The 19360-nt window shown below is 43.9% G+C and overlaps 2 protein-coding genes across 2 annotated transcripts in view; one reads left to right on the forward strand and one right to left on the reverse strand.

Moving 5' to 3' along the window:
• Positions 1-19360, forward strand: part of rb1 (retinoblastoma 1) — a 41230-nt gene that overhangs the window by 17419 nt on the left and 4451 nt on the right. Inside the window, exon 18 of the mRNA XM_055942549.1 lies at positions 10036-10151. Within this exon, the coding sequence (XP_055798524.1) occupies positions 10036-10151 (116 nt within the window). The remainder of the gene's footprint in view (positions 1-10035; positions 10152-19360) is intronic.
• On the reverse strand, positions 5388-8159 carry LOC129868507 (lysophosphatidic acid receptor 6-like). The gene has a single exon (XM_055942551.1). It carries the CDS (start codon positions 8013-8015, stop codon positions 6915-6917), a length of 1101 nt encoding a protein of 366 aa, XP_055798526.1. The 5' UTR covers positions 8016-8159; the 3' UTR covers positions 5388-6914.

Raw genomic sequence — 19360 nt, forward strand, 5'->3', positions numbered from 1 at the left:
ATGTTTCTGTAAAAACTGTCCCACCCATTACAAGTCAATGTGATTGGTTGATTCCACTGTCACTCCAAAATTCTGCCCTAATACTGTTGAATGGCAGATGCCTTCTATCTAGCTTCTGATGACCGAGCCAATGGTTGATTTAACTCCCCAGAGACCACTGAAGAAAAATCCTTTTTTCTCTTCAGTGTTAATCCTTAATCCAACAACAAGATATTAAATCAGAACATCATTGAAACCTAATATTATTAGTATTTTATAAATCCTTAGCCATTCTCTGAATGCGTGTTTGGGTTAGTAATAATTTGTAGAGTGGCTCTTTTTCCTCAGCAGCATTTTGTACACTATTCTGAATGTCTAAAGAATCCATATGTTGTTCTGAAATATGAACACAGAAATACTGGACATTTTGAACTCTTGTGGTGGTGATTTGACAACATCACAATCATGGTCTTGTATTGGACTCACATTTTTCTGGCCTCAGTCTTGACTCTGTCTCGGACTACTTGTCCCCCCCCCCCCTCCACCCCCGGTCTTAGTCTTGATTCGGACTCTAACACAACACTGGCTTTACTATAAGAAGATATGTTGGTAAACGTACCATGCCAGAGTTGAGTCAGAGACCGATTCAAAACCGGGAGGGGGACGAGGGGTCAGTAAAAACCGAGACCAGAAAAATGTGAGTCCAATGCAAGCCCATGATTGTAATTAGTTGTACATTTAGATTAGGAAATGCTTAGCCTAAGGGTTGTGTGTTTCTGTTCTTGTGATTGGGACCTAGTGGCAGAGTGAATGGACTGCTTATCCTTTAACATCATGCTGTGTGCACCTGCTGTCTTTCCATCGGCCCTATGCAGTGGTGTAGTGGCACCTGGAGAAATGGGTATACAAACATTTTGCCCAAGATTTCCCAAACAGCCTCCCCAGTGAAGGAAAGCACCCTGTGTGAAGTATCCTATATTTAAAAAAAAAAAAAATTCTAAGTCCACAACAATGCTTAAACTACACCAGGAGAACATTTGAGGTCTGGGAAGAATTTATATTATTTTTGCCCAATCTGGTTGGGTGGGCCTGGCTCCCCAGTGGGTTGGCCTGTGCCCACCCATGCCTACGCTTCTGATGCAAACCAGGCATGATGACTGAATTGGACATCACAAATAGCCTACTAACCAAGATTTAGGACTAAATTTTTCAATACCTGGTTTGCATACCCATTGTTGCCTAAGTTAGCAATTACTGGTAAATATCGTACGTTGAAACGTCTTTCATAACTACCCCACCAGCTACCAATGTCATTCTTCTGTGAGCTGCTCCATGCCAAAACCAGTTGAGTGCTCTTGCTGCCTGCAGATGATATTCCGCAGAAATGAGGCCGTGTGCGGCACACGTGAATATATTTAATGCACTTGACGATTGTGTGCCTCCCGGGTGGCGCAGTGGTCTAGGGCACTGCATCACAGTGCTAGCTGCGCCACCAGAGTCTCTGGGTTCGCGCCCAGGCTGGGCCCAGGCTGGGCTGGGCCCAGGCTGGGCTGGGTCTGTCGCAGCCTGCCGCAACCGGGAGGTCCGTGGGGCGACGCACAATTGGCGACGCACAATTGGCATAGCGTCGTCCGGGTTAGGGAGGGTTTGGCCGGTAGGGATATCCTTGTCTCAGTATGTAAAATGTAATAAAATGTATGCACTCTACTGTAAGTCGCTCTGGATAAGAGCGTCTGCTAAATGACTAAAATGTAAATGTAAATGTGTAGGTTACTTTGTGCATGATTTCTCAAAAGTCATATACCTCCACTACACTACTTTGATGTGTATTAGTGGGGATTAAGTGAGTATATGCAATGCCCATAAAAAAAAGTGTTTATACCTGCGTATAGCCTCCAATACACCACTGGACCTTTGTGTTTTACAAAAAGTGCACTCCTACATGAGTGCGCTGGTATTACCGTTGCTGTCCTTTAAGCGTCACAAACTTGTCACACACTGGAGGTCCAATAGGTTCACCACTGCGCAAACATGTCTATAATAGGTATAAGGACTGCAGGTATTGTTTCAAGAAAGGAGTGTGTCTATTTGGCAAAGCGGGTTTATGCTCTTACTGCATGGAAGCTGATAATTTCTTTTTTTACTCCGCTGGTTTCTGGAAGATGTTACGTTTCCTCACTGTCCAGGACAGAGTCAAGACCGAGTTCAAATCTATCCGACCCAGAGACACTCAATCCTCTTAACTCTACACACAATACCCCATAATGACAAAGCGAAAACAGTAAAAAAAAAAAAAAAAAAAAGAAATAACTTGATTGCATAAGTGTTCAGACCCTTTGCTATGAGACTCGAAATTGAGCTCAGGTGTTTTCATTGATCATTCTTGATGTTTCTACAACTTTATTGGAGTCCACCTGTGGTAAATTCAATTGATTGTACATGATTTGGAAAGGCACACACCTGTCTATATAAGGTCCCACAGTTGCATGTCAGAGCAAAATCCAAGCCATGAGGTCGAAGGAATTGTCCTTAGAGCTCCGAGACAGGATTGTGTCGAGGCACAGATTTGGGGAAGGGTACCAACACACTTCTCCAGCATTGAAGGTCCCCAAGAACACAGTGGCCTCCATCATTCTAAAATGGAAGAAGTTTGGAATCACCAAGACTCTTCGTAGAGCAGGCCGCCCGGCCAAAGTGAGCAATCGGGTGAGAAGGGTCTTGGTTAGGGAGGTGACCAAGAACCCGATGGTCACTCTGACAGAGTTCCAGAGTTCCTCTGTGGAGATGGGAGAACCTTCCAGAAAGACAACCATCTGTGCAGCACTCCACTGATTAGGCCTTTATGGTAAAGTGGCCAGATGGAAGCCACTCATTAAAAGGCACATGACAGCCTGCTTGGAGTTTGCAAAAAGGCACCTAAAGGACTCTCAGACCATGAGAAACAAGATTATCTGGTCTGATGAAACCAAGATTCAGCACTTTGGCCTGAATGTCAAGCGTCACATCTGGAAGAAACCTGGCACTATCCCTACGGTGAAGCATGGTGGTGGCAGCATCATGCTGTGGGGATGTTTTTCAGAGGTAGGGACTGGGAAACTAGTGAGGATTGAGGGGAAAGATGAACGACGCAAAGTACAGAGATCCTTGATGAAAACCTGCTCCTGAGTGCTCGGACATCCGACTGGGGCGAAGGTTCACCTTCCAACAGGACAACGACCCTAAGCACACAGCCAAAACAATGCAGGAGTGGCTTCGGGACAAGTCTCTGAATGTCCTTGAGTGGCCCAGCCAGAGCACGGACTTGAACCCGATCGAACATCTCTGGAGAGACCTGAAAATAGCTGTTGAGCATACCCAAGAAGATTCGAAGCTCTAATCGCTGTCAGAGATGCTTCAACAAAGTACTGAGTAAAGGGTCTGAATACTTATGTAAATGTGATATTTCAGTTTTTTGCTAAAAGTTCTAAACCTGTTTTTGCTTTGTCATTGTTGGCTATTTATTATGTGTAGATTTGAGGGTAAAAAAACGAATTTAATTCATTTTAGAATAAGGCTGTAATGTAACAAAATGTGGAAAAAGTGAAGGGGTCTGAATACTTTCCGAATGCCCTGTATGCAGTTTGCGTTTCACTAAGACTCCCCCCTTACAAAGTGTTCATAAGAAACCCTGATATGGGTTTGGTAAAAAATTATTGAACAGAACTACCCAGTTAAAACCCAGTCTATACTGAGCAAAAATATAATCGCAACATGTAAATTGTTATTCCCATGTTTCATGAGCTGAAATAAAATATCCCAGAAATGTTCCATACGCACAAAAAGCTTATTTCTCTCAAATTTTGTGCACAAATTTATGTACATCCCTGTTAGTGAGCATTTCTCCGTTGCCAAGATAATCTGTCCACCTGACCGTTGTGGCATATCAAGAAGCTGATTAAACAGCAGGATCATTACACAGGTGCACCTTGTGCTGGGGAGAATAAAATGGCACTCTAAAATGTGCAGTTTTGTCACACAACACAATGCCACAGATGTTTCAAGTTGAGGAAGAATGCAATTGGCTTGCTGATTGCAGGAATGTCCATCAGAGCTGTTGCGAGAGAATTTAATCTTAATTTCTCTACCATAAACTGCCTCCAACGTCGTTTTAGGGAATATGGAAGAACGTCCAACCGCCCGCACAATCGCAGACTACATGAAACCATGCCAGGCCGGGACCTCCACATCCGGCTTCTTCACCTGTGGGATCGTCTAGAGACCAGCTACCCGGACAGCTGATGAAACGGAGGAGTATTTCTGTCTGTGATAAAGCCCTTTTGTGTTTCAAAACTAATTCTGATTGGCTGGGCCTGTGGGTGTCCCTGACACAGTTGGTGTCCCTGGCTCCCAAGTGGGTGGGCCTATGCACTCCCAGGCCCACCCATGGCTGTGTGCCTGCCCAGTCATGTGAAATCCACAGATTAAGGTCTTATTGATCGATTTCCTTATATGAACTGTAATTCAGTGAAATTGTTGCATGTTGCGTTTTTATATTTTTGTTCAGTATATGAATAAGATGTTTATGCAGTAAAATACAGAATTGAGCTGTTTTTCTTTTTCATAATCATTGAGGTTTGAATAATTGTTGTATTCACTTTGGTTGACTTTGGTACATTTTGGCCACCCACCACTGGCATAGTTAGTCAGTTTCACATACCTCTGTCCTCTGGCTGTATAACAGAGGCCAGATGTTTCTCACGTTTCCCTCATGGCTGATGCTGTCGGAGTACAGTTTTCTTCAGGTAGCAGCCCTTGGCTGTGGTCGTCTAGCTATTCTATGTTGCTCAACATAGTTTTGGGTTTTCTCAAATATACATTATTTCAATATTTTTGTTGTAAAATAGCCACCCTGCAACCCATTAGATCAGACTTAAATCTACTTTCTTACTCAGTTTGTTTTTTGTTTCAACCCCTGAACTCAATGTTATGGTCTCGAAGGCGAGATTTAGTTATGGTGTGACACTCAACTTAATTAAACAATGATTCAACACATGCACGATGAACTGTATCAACAGCAAACAAATCCTTCTAAACTCAGTTGTCCTTCAAATCTTTCTAAATACAGGCGTTCTTTGTCATGCTTGGCAATGGTTTGAGGTGGTTTCTGTTTGCACTAGCTATTTAGTCGTTCAGTGGTATGATTAATATGAGCAAGGGAGAACGTTATCGCCACGCTAGTGAGGTGGTATCATAAACCTGAAGGACTGATAACCACATGTCTTTGTAAAATGCCCTAAATATCTCACTCTGTTTATTACCCACAAATCAATATGTGGCGTGCAAAGGTAAACCTGGGTAATATCATACATATTTACCACCGTCTGTTCACTTCTGATGACTCAACAAAATAGATGAGAACTTGTTTGCGTTCATTTTTTTTATTGGTGTCACAATCACTGTTGGTGCGGGGGTGCAAGAAAAATGTGTTGCTCTATAAAGTGCTATTTCATTATTTTAGTTTATTATACAATATTCTGTACTTAAAGTTGCAGGGAAAATACTGACCACTGCCTGGTATAAAGTATTTCAATAGAGCCACATTTAGACACCTCAGTCACTGTTTGACAAGTCACAAAGTGTGTTGTGGGTAAATGTTCACACTTTTTTTTTTTTTTTTGTAAATCCGTAGCCCCACACTCCAGGGTTTCCCGCATAGACCTGTATCATGTAGTAAAATCCTGACAGCCAACACCGCTATTGATGCAATCCTTAAGGGCAATTCCATGGTAACAGAGGGACATTGAGACTCATATTTTTCACTTTAAATGTTTGTCAAACAAAAACCAATGATTGCCAAGTTTAAACAAACCATACAACTATGCACAAGGACTACTTTTAACAATTTCCACTGAACATTTTACAAACACATTTACTTGAAGAACCGTGCAGATACGAAGTTTGGTAACAGAATGACACACTGTGTATGTTGTCATTCTGCCGACTTTAATTTGTTCATTCTACGTGATCTTTTTCTGTCTGTAAAACAAATTATACGAGAAATGGCAGTGGAAATGCCTTCATGCGCAAATGTTGATATAATAACCATCATATCGAAGTAAACTTGGAGTCGCGATAATATGGTGTGTGTGTGTGTGGTCCTCCCACAACGACTCGGGAAACCATGCAGTTTTATTAGGCTACAGATTAAATAAATTATTAACTTCAGTGTGGTGAAAGTGCACCCTGATCTTCACGCTTCTTTACAGTAAATATCACGGCTCTTATTCTGGTGGCATGATGACCGTTGCTTGACTGCCATTTTTACAAAAATATTCTTGCTCTTTTCCAGAATAATCTCATATAGATTAGCCTACCCGCACAGCCTAACCGCACTGTTTCTGTCAGCTGTTGGCTGGAGCACAAGTGCCAAGACCAGAGTAGACGCATTTGCTATTTAACGCAACAGTTTTTGTGACCACTATCGGTAGAGTTGAAAATGCGATGGAAACACTTTGAACTTTTTAGGTTTTTATCGGTACATGAAAATGAAGAGAAATGACATTTTGTGTGCAGTATGGCATTACACAGAGAGAGAGAGATCTATCTATCCACCAGTTTGTTTGGTGGAAATGCACCACTGGTGGGAAAATGCGCATATTTTATTTGTGCAGATGTTTAGAATATTTGCATAAATTTTTCGCCAATTGAATGGAAACCTAGTTAGTGTCACTGTTAACGTGGAATTACCCTTAACACGAAAACACTCAGTCAGTGGACTTAGTGGGTACCCTTAATGCAACTGCACTTGCTTCCTGTGATGCCATGGTTCTTATAGAATCCACTCCAGACCACCGATCTCCCATCTTTTGCTTTAGATCATCTGGGTGTGTTGCACCAACAATTGAGTCATCTGAAATATTGATGCCTCATCAAGGTGGCACCTTCGGGTGGTGACGTCACACAGTGGATTCGTTGTGAAATACTTTTTCTCTCAGAGTCGTCAGGTTGTTCTGCATGGTGCTCTGGCTCTTCAGCGTGTCCGTCTGAAGCCCCACGGACATCTTATTGTTGCGAACTGCCATCGACTTCCGTTTGATGGAGTTCTGGATGGTCTCAGATGTAAAGTAGTAGATGACTGGGTCGAAACAGCAGTTGGTGACCGCAATGCAGAGGGTGATAGGGTAGATGGTCCTCACCACTGACTCCACAATGCAGCCTTTCAGCAGCTTGGTGCGGACCAGGGCATAGAACACCAGATTGACATTATAAGGGATGAAGCAGAAGCAGAAAATGAGAAGATGAACCACGATCATTCTCAGGATCTTCGTCTTGTTGAGCTGGCCACCCCGGCTGATGGCCTGGGGCTGGCGCAGTGTTTGGAGGACCGAGACCGAGCAGAAGACGTTGAGTAACAACGGAATCAGGAATCCCACTGTCTCAATAAACACCACCACCTTGGACAGACTGGACTGCCACTGCTTGTTGGAGAAGTTCTCGAAGCAGTAGTTGACGGAGGAATTTGAGTTTTCGTTTCTGAGCGAGGTGGTGTCCAGGAGGAAGCCTGTCGGCAGGCTGCCAGACAGCACCAACACCCACACGGCACAGCAGGCCAGCTTGGCGTTCCGTTTTGTCCGCAGCGCCTGTGATCGGAATGGGTAGACGATGGCCAGGAAGCGGTCCACGCTGATGCAGGTGAGGAAGAGGATGCTGCCGTACATGTTGGTGTAGAAGAGGGAGACTGAGAGCTGGCAGAGCACCCTGCCGAATGGCCAGTCTCTGTTGATGAAGTAGAAGATCCTGAATGGCAGGGTGAGGACGAAGAGCAGGTCGGACACCACCAGGTTCATCATGTAGGTGGTGGTCTCGTTGCGCAGCTTCAGCGTGCAGGCAAAGATGTAGACTGCGACCATGTTGAAGAGCAACCCGACTATGAAGACCAGGCTGAAGACTGAGGTGTACATGGTGTACTTGAAGCCGTCACTCTTAATGCAGCTCATGTTGTTTTGGCTCAAGCCTAGAGAACTGATGCCATCAGTCTCTAGAGTGCTGTTATACATCTTTGGGGAGGACTGGTGTAGGGTTTGGAGGATGGGAGTGTTGATGAATGTCAATACAAAAATGGGAAAGTTTATGTGGACAGCAGCTTGTACAAGATAATTCCAAAGAATAGAGTACAAAATAAGTTTCCTTATTTTCAGAGGTACACATCCGTTGATGTTATCTATGTAATTTCCAGTTAAGCTTTAGCCTCACCCCCCAGCATAAAAGTACACCATCACTTTCATTCTATCCACTGGTTTTTAAGCATAATAATGTGCTCTCATGCAAATACCACCGTCAACTTGCTTTTCCAGAAAGCCCAGCGTTTTAAAAAGAACAGCAAGTAACTCCGTCAATACCTGTGCGAGTATCCAAAAAGATAACAGTCCTCTCAGTTAGTCCATTGGCAGGAGTAAGATGTATCTAGTTAAAGTAATTGTAAGATCCCAGGTCCGTTTTTATGTCCTGTGGTCTTCTTGTGAACAGCCTTGAGGTTGTCTTTTCTGAGTCTGGAGAGTTTTTCTTCTCTCACTCCAGAGTCAGTGGTGTTCCTTGCTCCAGTGAAAGAGGGGGGAGTCATGTGCCTCTCCTCGGGTCTGTGAGCTGAGAGGCTTTCTGCTGCCCCTCTGGGTCCCTCCCTCTCTCCCGGCCTCCTGCTTTGCCTCTGGCAGCCCTCTTCCTGTCTCTTCCTGCTGCAGCCCTTGGGGGCATGGTGTTCCTACTGACCCTACACTTGGAAACTGACAGAGGCTCTGCTGCAGCCTGCCTGTCCACCGGTGATGCAGCCTTAAGTTCAGTGGAGTCAGTCTTCTGTTCTGAAGCTCTACCTTTTAGACTGAAGCTTAACCGACTGCTTGCTTACACACTGGGAGGAGTAGGCCACCACGCCTCCAAGGCCGGCCCACATCTGACAGCTTTAGCAATGTAGGCCCCTTCACCTACAGTCTTTCTCGCTCACTTTCTCTCCCTCTTGATGTTTGTTTTGAAAATGTAATCTTTAACCCGTTATATCCCAAGGCTGAAGTAACTCTAGATATGTGTTATCTTGTTTTTGTGCCCTTAGCATTCAGTCAGGATATCATGAATATATCAAGCAATGAAATGTAGTAGGGTATTATTTTGTCTTTATTTTGTTTGATATCTAAGAGCTATCCTACCCCCAAACAGAGCACGTCTTCATTTGGCTCTGCTTGGTGAAAGGAATCAGTTAAGTCATACTCTCCTGTCAACCCCAGAGCCCAGTGTACTTTCTTGAGCTGTTTTCGAGTCAGTGGCGTCACCGAAGCAGTTGCCTCAGAACGACAGGAAGGGGAAGGTCCCAGTGATGGCAAGCCTGAGCCTGCAGACTAACGAGATGAGGCAGGGGACTAGGTGCGGCTTTCACTGACTCGATACAGAACCGTGCTGTATGCGTCTATTTGTGTGCAAGTGTGGGCGTGCATGTGAGTGTTCAATAAATGTCATACCTTTTGATCTTGACCCAAAATGCAGCTTGACAAACAGCCGCAGGAAGTTTGTCTGCCTTTATGTTGCATATAGCACGGGGAACAACTGAAAGTGTTGAATGTGGAGTTCCTGGTGAGGTCTTAGCGTAAATAACCATGTAGGCCTGCTTTCATAAACACACCCACCCTTTTGTATGAATATAGTTGAATTGAATATTACGTGTGTCTGATAAGATCTAATACATAGAGGCTTAGGGAGTGTCCATGTTCCAAAGGTCAAACCCAATATCACCAGTGGCATGAGGACGGGATGTTAACCCTGTAGCAACTGATGTTATAAAATGCCAATAATGTAATAGCTGCTGATAATGTAATAACTTTTGCATTTATAATGTAATAAATTCTGATAATGTAATACATTGCCAATAATGAAGGTATAATGTAATAGCGTTTAGGCACATAGTGTAATGTACATTGTGTTGATTATGACATTATGAGCTTAAGCTTGGTGTTGTGTTTGTAGTGCTTCGGTGCATGTGTGAAATGCTGTAGTGCCTGTCTAATGACTGCTGTTCCGTGTGTTTCTCCCCAGGACTCGCCACTGTTTGAGCTGCTGAAACGGGCCCGTGAGGAGGGTCCAGTGGAGCAGGCAGAGCCCCCTGCCACCCTCAACCAGCCCCTACAGCACAACCACACTGCAGCTGACCTGTAAGTCCCCACCCTCATCTGACACTAACGCACCTTATTCACAGTCCCCATTGTGAAATATGATGATGTCTGGGGAGACTGACTGTTAATGTGTAGTTTACAGAGCCTATAAAAAGTCTACACCCCAGACATCGTTGTCATGCTGGAAGGTGAACTTCTGTCCCCATTTCAGCTTTCTTGCAGAGGGTAGCAGGTTTTCCTCAAGGACCTTTCTGTACAATGCTCCATTCATTTCCCCTTCTATCCTGATAAGACGATGAGAATCATCCCCATAACATGATACTGCCACCATCATGCTTCACAGTAGGGATTGGGTTCTTTGGTTGATGTGTTGGGATTGCGCCAAATGTAACGCTTTGCATTCAGGCCAAAAAGTTCAATTTTAGTTTCATCAGACCACACAACTTTTTGACACATGGCTACAGAAGCTCCAGTGTTGTTTTGCATAATTCAAACTGCATTCAAGGTGGGCTTTCTTGTGTAATGGCTTCCTTCTTTCCACCCTACCATACATGCCAGATTTGGTGGAGTGCTTGAGATATTATCACATGCACATGTTGACCAGTCTTGGCATTAAAAGCCTATCTCTCTTTCAAAGTTGCCATTGGACTCTTGGTAGCCTCTCTGATCAGTCTCCTACTTGCTCGGTCATCCAGTTTTGACAGACGGCAGGGTCTTGGTGGTGCCATACACCTTCCACTTCTTAATTTAAGGCCTTTTGAAATCTTTTTATACCCAACCCCTGATCTGCCTTTGCACAACTTTGTCCCGGAGTTCTTTTGAAGGCTCCGTGGTGCTCATGGTTGAGTGTTTGCTTTGATATTCACTACCCAGCATAGGGAACTGCTGGATTTATCCTGAAATCATGTGAATCACTACAATTTTATAATATATATATGTATATAAATATAGGTTTAAAAAAATATATATATATGTAATTAAAAAAATCTGAGTGGAAAAGTTGTTTTACTGTAAATTAAAACATATTACACCCTATGTGTATAAAATCAACTATATATGCAATAAAATCAACTATATATGCATTGAGCTTGTCTGATGGTTTAAGCCCACTTTTTGATGAAATAAGACATATGACACAAATGACTCAAGAGGGAGCCAGAGATCAGTTATGGTTTTCATATGCACATTTTCGTGGAACAGTTTCATTTAATTTATAATAACGTCTTTGTATCTCAATCAATTTCATTTGGTTAATCTATCTATTTCCAACTATGTAAAAATAGCCTATAAAGCCAACAAATAAAAGCACTGCAGGTAAAAAAAAGTATCCTGATTTTTAAAATATATAATAAAAAAATCCTATAAATCACATTGGCTATGCATGGCCTGTCTGCAAGAAACTTTAAACATTGTATCAACTATTAACTGAGCCCTCAGTTTCCTGTGCCAGTGAGCTCGGGACCGACAGCGCTGTAGGCTCAAGGGATAAGAATTAATCAAGTAGGCCTATGTTATGTTTCCACTAGCTCTGAGCATTACATTGGTTATCGAAAGGAAAGATTTTCCAAAAACATTGAGGAGTTATTGTCATTCTTTGTTTCTCAAATGACTGCCTCGTCTGGTTCACCAACTACTTCTCAGATAGAGTTCAGTGTGTCAAATCGGAGGGCCTGTTGTCCGGACCTCTGGCAGTCTCTATGGGGGTGCCACAGGGTTCAATTCTCAGGCCGACTCTTTTCTCTATGCATCAATGATGTCGCTTTTGCTGCTGGTGATTCTCTGATCCACCACTACGCAGACGACACCATTCTGTATACTTCTGGCCCTTCTTTGGACACTGTGTTAACAAACCTCCAAATGAGCTTCAACGCCATACAACACTCCTTCCGTGGCCTCCAACTGCTCTTAAATGCAAGTAAAACTAAATGCATGCTCTTTAATCAATCGCTGCCCGCCCGTCCAGCATCACTACTCTGGACGGTTCTGACTTAGAATATGTGGACAATTACAAATACCTAGGTGTCTGGTTAGACTGTAAACTCTCCTTCCAGACTCACATTAAGAATCTCGAATCCAAAATTAAATCTAGAATCGGCTTCCTATTTCGCAACAAAGCATCCTTTACTCATGCTGCCAAACATACCCTCGTAAAACTGACTATCCTACCGATCCTCGACTTCGGCGATGTCATTTACAAAATAGCCTCTAACACTCTACTCAGCAAATTGGATGTAGTCTATCACAGTGCCATCCGTTTTGTCACCAAAGCCCCATATACTACCCACCACTGCGACATGTATGCTCTCGTTGGCTGGCCCTCGCTTCATATTCGTCGCCAAACCCACTGGCTCCGGGTCATCTATAAGTCTTTGCTAGGTAAAGCCCAGCCTTATCTCAGCTCGCTGGTCACCATAGCAGCACGCGCTCCAGCAGGTATATTTCACTGGTCACCCCCAAAGCTAATTCTTCCTTTGGCCGCCTTCCAGTTCTCTGCTGCCAATGACTGGAACAAATTGCAGAAATCAATGAAGCTGGAGACTCATATCTCCCTCACTAACTTTAAGCATCAGCTGTCATCTGAGCAGCTCACAGATCATTGCACCTGTACATAGCCCATCTGTAAATAGCCCATCCAACTACCTCATCCCCATATTGTTATTTATTTTTTTGCTCTTTTGCACCCCAGTATTTCTACTTGCACATTCATCTTCTGCACATCTCACTCCAGTGTTTTAATTGCTAAATTGTAATTACTTCGCCACTACGGCCTATTTATTGCCTTACCTCCCTAATCTTACCTAATTTGCTTACACTGTATATAGACTTTTTCTATTGTGTTATTGACTGTACGTTTGTTTTTCCCATGTGTAACTCTGTGTTGTTTGTGTTCCACTGCTTTGCTTTATCTTGGCCAGGTCGCAGTTGTAAATGAGAACGTGTTCTCAACTGGCCTACCTGGTTAAATAAAGGTGAAATTAAAAAAATCTCAGTGGCTGTAAAAACAGACTTTGCTTGCTGTTTGAGGTGAAGAAAACATTACTATTACATTACATTTAAGTCATTTAGCAGACGCTCTTATCCAGAGCGACTTACAAATTGGAAAGTTCATACATATTCATCCTGGTCCCCCCGTGGGAATTGAACCCTGGTCCCCCCGTGGGAATTGAACCCACAACCCTGGCGTTGCAAGCGCCATGCTCTACCAACTGAGCCACACTTTGAGAAGCTCCACAGCTCATTAGTGGTGGTGCATTAAGCCAATCAGAAATACTATCAGATCTCCAAATGGACACATTTATTTGCCTACATTTGTGTGCAGACCAGGCAGCCTATAGGCCTACTTCTATGCATAATCAGGTGCGCGTCATTACTCATCATTGACAGGAGCGCTCCAAACAAAATAGAATGACTAAATTGACCAAACTCATAAAAATTATGAAATAAACCAAAACTTGTTTCTCGCAGGTGTAGCATAGGTTGTGCGCTCTAAAAATGTGTCCACTCCCTCTGACAATGAGAACGGTAAAAGGAATAATATAATGTATTGAATGCATTAACAGACATTACCGTAACCAAACAAACATTGTAGATTAGGAATTAACATTAAAGCAAACAATTCACACAAGTTATGAAACATTGAATGTGCACAAATTGGTGTGAGTGCATTCTGGAGGGAGACATGCATTGTGCAGCCACACTCCCTTTCTTGGACGGAGCCATCCCTGCAGCCTCTGCAATAGATTAGTCTCTGCCTCAATGGATTAGTTCACTGAGATGGGCGTGAATGAAATGGGTGTCTCTTGTCCCATAAAATATATTTTCTGTACTGCTCGACTAAAAAAAATCTCGGTCGACCAACAGCCTATTGACCAAACAATCGACCAGTCGAATAATTGGTCAGCCCTAGTCCCCTGGCTATGTTACGTTTTTAGGCTATTCAAACTAGAGGTCAACCGATTAATCGGCATGTCTGATTTCAAGTTTTCATAACAATCGGTAATCGGCATTTTTGGATGCCGATTACATTGCATTCCACGAGGAGACTGCATGGCAGGCTGACCACCTGTTCCGCGAGTGCAGCTAGAGGAGCCAAGGTAAGTAGCTAGCTAGCATTAAACTTATAAAAAAACAATCAATCTTAACATAATCACTAGTTAACTACACATGGTTGATGATATTACTAGGGTAACTAGCTTGTCCTGCGTTGCATATAATCAATGCGGTGCCTGTTTAATCATCAAATCACAGCCTACTTCGCCAAACGGGTGATTTAACAAAAGCACAATCGTTGCACAAATGTTCCTAACCATAAACATCAATGCCTTCCTTAAAATTAATACACAAGTCTATTTTTTAAACCTGAATATTTAGTTAAAAGAAATTCATGTTAGCAGTCAATATTAACTAGGGAAATTGTGTCACTTCTCTTGCGTTCATTGCACGCCGAGTCGGGGTATATGCAACCGTTTGGGCCGCCTGGCTCATTGCAAACGAATTTACATAATTATGACATAACATTGAAGGTTGTGAAATGTAACAGCAATATTTAGACTTAGGGTTGCCACCTTTTCGATAAAATACGGAACTGTTCCTTATTTCACTGAAAGAATAAACGTTTTTTAAATGATTGTTTCCGGATTTGACCATATTAATGACCTAAGGCTTGTATTTCTGTGTTTATTATAATTAAGTCTATGATTTGATATTTGATAGAGCAGTCTGACTGAGTGGTGGTAGGCAGCAGCAGGCTTGTAAGCATTCATTCAAACTTTACTGCGTTTGCCAGCAGCTCTTAGCAATGCTTGAGGCACAGCGCTGTTTATGACTTCAAGCCTATCAAATTTACATTTACATTTTAGTCATTTAGCAGACGCTCTTATCCAGAGCGACTTACAGTAGAGTTCATACATTTTATTACATTTTTTACATTTCATTACATTTTACATACTGAGACAAGGATATCCCTACCGGCCAAACCCTCCCTAACCCGGACGACGCTATGCCAATTGTGCGTCGCCCCACGGACCTCCCGGTTGCGGCTGGCTGCGACAGAGCCTGGGCGCGAACCCAGAGACTCTGGTGGCGCAGCTAGCACTGCGATGCAGTGCCCTAGACCACTGCGTCACCCGGGAGGCCAAATCAAAGTTTATTTGTCACGTGCGCCGAATACAACAGGTGTAGACCTTACAGTGAAATGCTTACTTACAGGCTCTAACCAATGGTGCAGGAAAAAAAGTGTGTGGGTGGGTAAGTAAAGAAATAAAACAACAGTAAAAAGACATTTGAAAAATAAGTAGCAAGGCTATATACAGACACCGGTTAGTCAGGCTTATTGAGGTAGTATGTACATGTAGGTATGGTTGAAGAGACTGCATATATGATGAACAGAGTAGCAGTAGCGTAAAAAGAGGGGTTGGCGGGTGGTGGGACACAATGCGGTTAGCCAATGTGCAGGGGCACTGGTTGGTCGGGCCAATTGAGGTAGTATGTACATGTATAGTTAAAGTGACTATGCATATATGATAAACAGAGGGTAGCAGCAGCGTAAAAGAGGGGTTGGGGGGACACACACACAATGCAAATAGTCCGGGTAACCATTTGGTTACCTGTTCAGGAGTCTTATGGCTTGGGGGTAAAAACTGTTGAAGCCTTTTTGTCCTAGACTTGGCGCTCCGGTACCACTTGCCGTGCGGTAGCGGAGAGAACAGTCTATGACTAGGGTGCCTGGAGTCTTTGACAATTCTTAGGGCCTTCCTCTGACACCGCCTGGTGTAGAGGTCCTGGATGGCAGGCAGCTTTGCACCAGTGATGTACTGGGCCGTGCGCACTACCCTCTGTAGTGCCTTGCGGTCGGAGGCCGAGCAGTTGCCGTACCAGGCAGTGATGCAACCGGTCAGGATGCTCTCGATGTTGCAGCTGTAGAACCTTTTGAGGATCTTAGGACCTATGCTCCACTACAGCCCCGTCGATGAGAATGGGGGCGTGCTCGGTGCTTTATTTTCCTGTAGTCCACAATCATCTCCTTAGTTTTGGTTACGTTGAGGGATAGGTTGTTATTCTGGCACCACCCGGCCAGGTCTCTGACCTCCTCCCTATAGGCTGTCTCGTCGTTGTCGGTGATCAGGCCTACCACCGTTGTGTCGTCTGCAAACTTAATGATGGTGTTTGAGTCGTGCCTGGCCATGCAGTCGTGGGTGAACAGGGAGTACAGGAGGGGACTGAGCACGCAATCCTGGGGAGATCCAGTGTTGAGGATCAGCGTGGCAGATGTGTTGCTACCTACCCTCACCACCTGGGGGGCGGCCCGTCAGGAAGTCCAGGATCCAGTTACAGAGGGAGGTGTTTAGTCCCAGGTTCCTTAGCTTAGTGATGAGCTTTAAGGGTACTATGGTGTTGAACGCTGAGCTGTAGTCAATGAATAGCATTATCACATAGGTGTTCCTTTTGTCCAGGTGGGAAAGGGCAGTGTGGAGTGCAATAGAGACTCCATCATCTGTGGATCTGTTGGGGCGGTATGCAAATTGGAGTGGGTCTAGGGTTTCTGGGATAATGGTGTTGAAGTGAGCCATTACCAGCCTTTCAAAGCACTTCATAGCTACGGACGTGAGTGCTACAAGTCTGTAGTCATTTAGGCAAGTTGCCTTTGTGTTCTTGGGCACAGGGACTATGGTGGTCTGCTTAAAACATGTTGGTATTACAGACTCAATCAGGGACATGTTGGAAATGTCAGTGAAGACACCTGCCAGTTGGTCAGCACATGCCCGGAGCACACGTCCTGGTAATCCGTCTGGCCCCGCAGCCTTGTGTATGTTGACCTGTTTAAAGGTCTTACTCACGTCGGCTACGGAGAGCGTGATCACACAGTCGTCCGGAGCAGCTGATGCTCTCATGCATGCCTCAGTGTTGCTTGCATCGAAGTGAGCATAGAAGTGATTTTAGCTCGTCTGGTAGGCTCGTGTCACTGGGCAGCTCGCGGCTGTGCTTCCCTTTGTAGTCTGTAATAGCTTGCAAGCTCTGCCACATCTGACGAGCGTCGGAGCCGGTGTAGTATGAATCAATCTTAGCCATGTATTGACGCTATGCCTGTTTGATGGTTCCGTCGCAGGGCATAGTGGGATTTCTTGTAAGCTTCCGGGTTACAGTCCCGCACCTTGAAAGCGGCAGCTCTGCCCTTTAGCTCAGTGCGAATGTTGCCTGTAATCCATGGCTTCTGGTTTTGGTATGTACGTACAGTCACTGTGGGGACAACGTCCTCGATGCACTTGTTGATAAGTGACTGATGTGGTGTATTCCTCAATGTCATCGGAAGAATCCCGGAACATGTTCCAGCCTGTGATAGCAAAACAGTCCTGTAGTTTAGCATCTGCTTCAGCTGACCACTTTTTTTATATAGACCGAGTCACTGGCGCTTCCTGCTTTAATTTTTGCTTGTAAGCAGGAATCAGCAGGATAAAGTTGTGGTCGGATTTACCAGCTGGAGGGCGAGGGAGAGCTTTGTACGCGTCTCTGTGTGTGGAGTACAGGTGATCTATAATTTTTTTCCCTCTGGTTGCACATTTAACATGTTGATAGAGATTTGGTAGAACTGATTTAAGTTTCCCTGCATTAAAGTCTCCGTGCACTAGGAGCGCAGCCTCTGGGTGAGTGGTTTCCTGTTTGCTTATCTCCTTATACAGCTGACTGAGTGCGGTCTTAGTGCCAGCATCTGTTTGTGGTGGTAAATAAACAGCCACGAAAAGTATAGATGAGAACTTTCTAGACAAGTAGTGTGGCCTGCAATTTATCACAATATACTCAACAAGCGAGCAAAATCTAGAGACTTCCTTAGATTTCGTGCACCAGCTGTTGTTTACAAATATGCAAAGACCGCCCCCCCCCCCCTCGTCTTACCGGTGTGCTGTTCTATCTTGCCGGTGCAGCGTGTATCCTGCTAGCTGAATATCCATGTCGTCATTCAGCCACGATTCCGTGAAACATAGGATATTACAGTTTTTGATGTCCCGTTGGTAGGATATTCGTGATCGTACGTCGTCTAGTTTATTGTCCAATGATTGCACGTTGGCGAGTAATAGTGACGGTAACGGCAGCTTTCCTACTCGCCTTCTGCGGGTCCTGACGAGGCATCCGGCTCTTCGTCCTCTGTACCTGCGTCGCTTCCTCTTGCGAACAACTGGGATGTCGGCCCTGCCGGGTGTTTGGAGAATATCATGTGAGTCTGCTTGTTGTTGAAAAAATCTTTGTCTAATCCGAGGTGAGTGATTGCTGTCCTGATATCCAGAAGCTATTTTCTGCTGTAAGATACAGTTGCAGAATTTTTTTCTCAAATGTTAAATAACGCGAAAGAAAACACATAATAGCAAAATTGGTTGGGCGCCCGTAAAACTGCTGCCATTTCTTCCGGCGCCATTTTTCAACTCCTGAGATTAGGCTGGCAATACTAAAGTGCCTATTAGAACATCCAATAGTCAAAGGTATATGAAATATAATTGGTATAGAGAGAAATAGTCGACGTGTCATAATTCCTATAATAACTACAACCTAAAACTTCTTAACTGGGAATATTGAAGAACTGGGAATATTGAACCACCAGCTTTCATATGTTCTGAGCAAGGAATTTAAACTTTAGCTTTTTTACATGGCACATATTGCACTTTTACTTTCTTCTCCAACACTGTTTTTGCATTATTTAAACCAAATTGAGCATGTTTCATTTTTTATTTGAGACTAATAGATTTTATTTATGTTTTATATTAAGTTCAAATAAGTGTTCATTCAGTATTGTTGTAATTGTCATTATTACAAAAACAAAATATACACTGCTCAAAAAAATAAAGGGAACACTTAAACAACACAATGTAACTCCAAGTCAATCACACTTCTGTGAAATCAAACTGTCCACTTAGGAAGCAACACTGATTGACAATAAATTTCACATGCTGTTGTGCAAATGGAATAGACAAATGGTGGAAATTATAGGCAATTAGCCAGACACCCCCAATAAAGGAGTGATTCTGCAGGTGGTGACCACAGACCACTTCTGCACATTTGTGGCCTGCTGGAGGTCATTTTGCAGGGCTCTGGCAGTGCTCCTCCTGCTCAAAGGTGGAGGTAGCGGTCCTGCTGCTGGGTTGTTGCCCTCCTACGGCCTCCTCCACGTCTCCTGATGTACTGGCCTGTCTCCTGGTAGCGCCTCCATGCTCTGGACACTACGCTGACAGACACAGCAAACCTTCTTGCCACAGCTCGCA

This window comes from Salvelinus fontinalis, chromosome 13 (assembly GCF_029448725.1).
Source record: "Salvelinus fontinalis isolate EN_2023a chromosome 13, ASM2944872v1, whole genome shotgun sequence".
NCBI lineage: Eukaryota > Metazoa > Chordata > Actinopteri > Salmoniformes > Salmonidae > Salvelinus > Salvelinus fontinalis.

Coding starts and splice junctions, on each gene's coding strand:
- LOC129868507 (XM_055942551.1), bottom strand. CDS start 8,015: ATGTATAACAGCACTCTAGAGACTGATGGCATCAGTTCTCTAGGCTTG.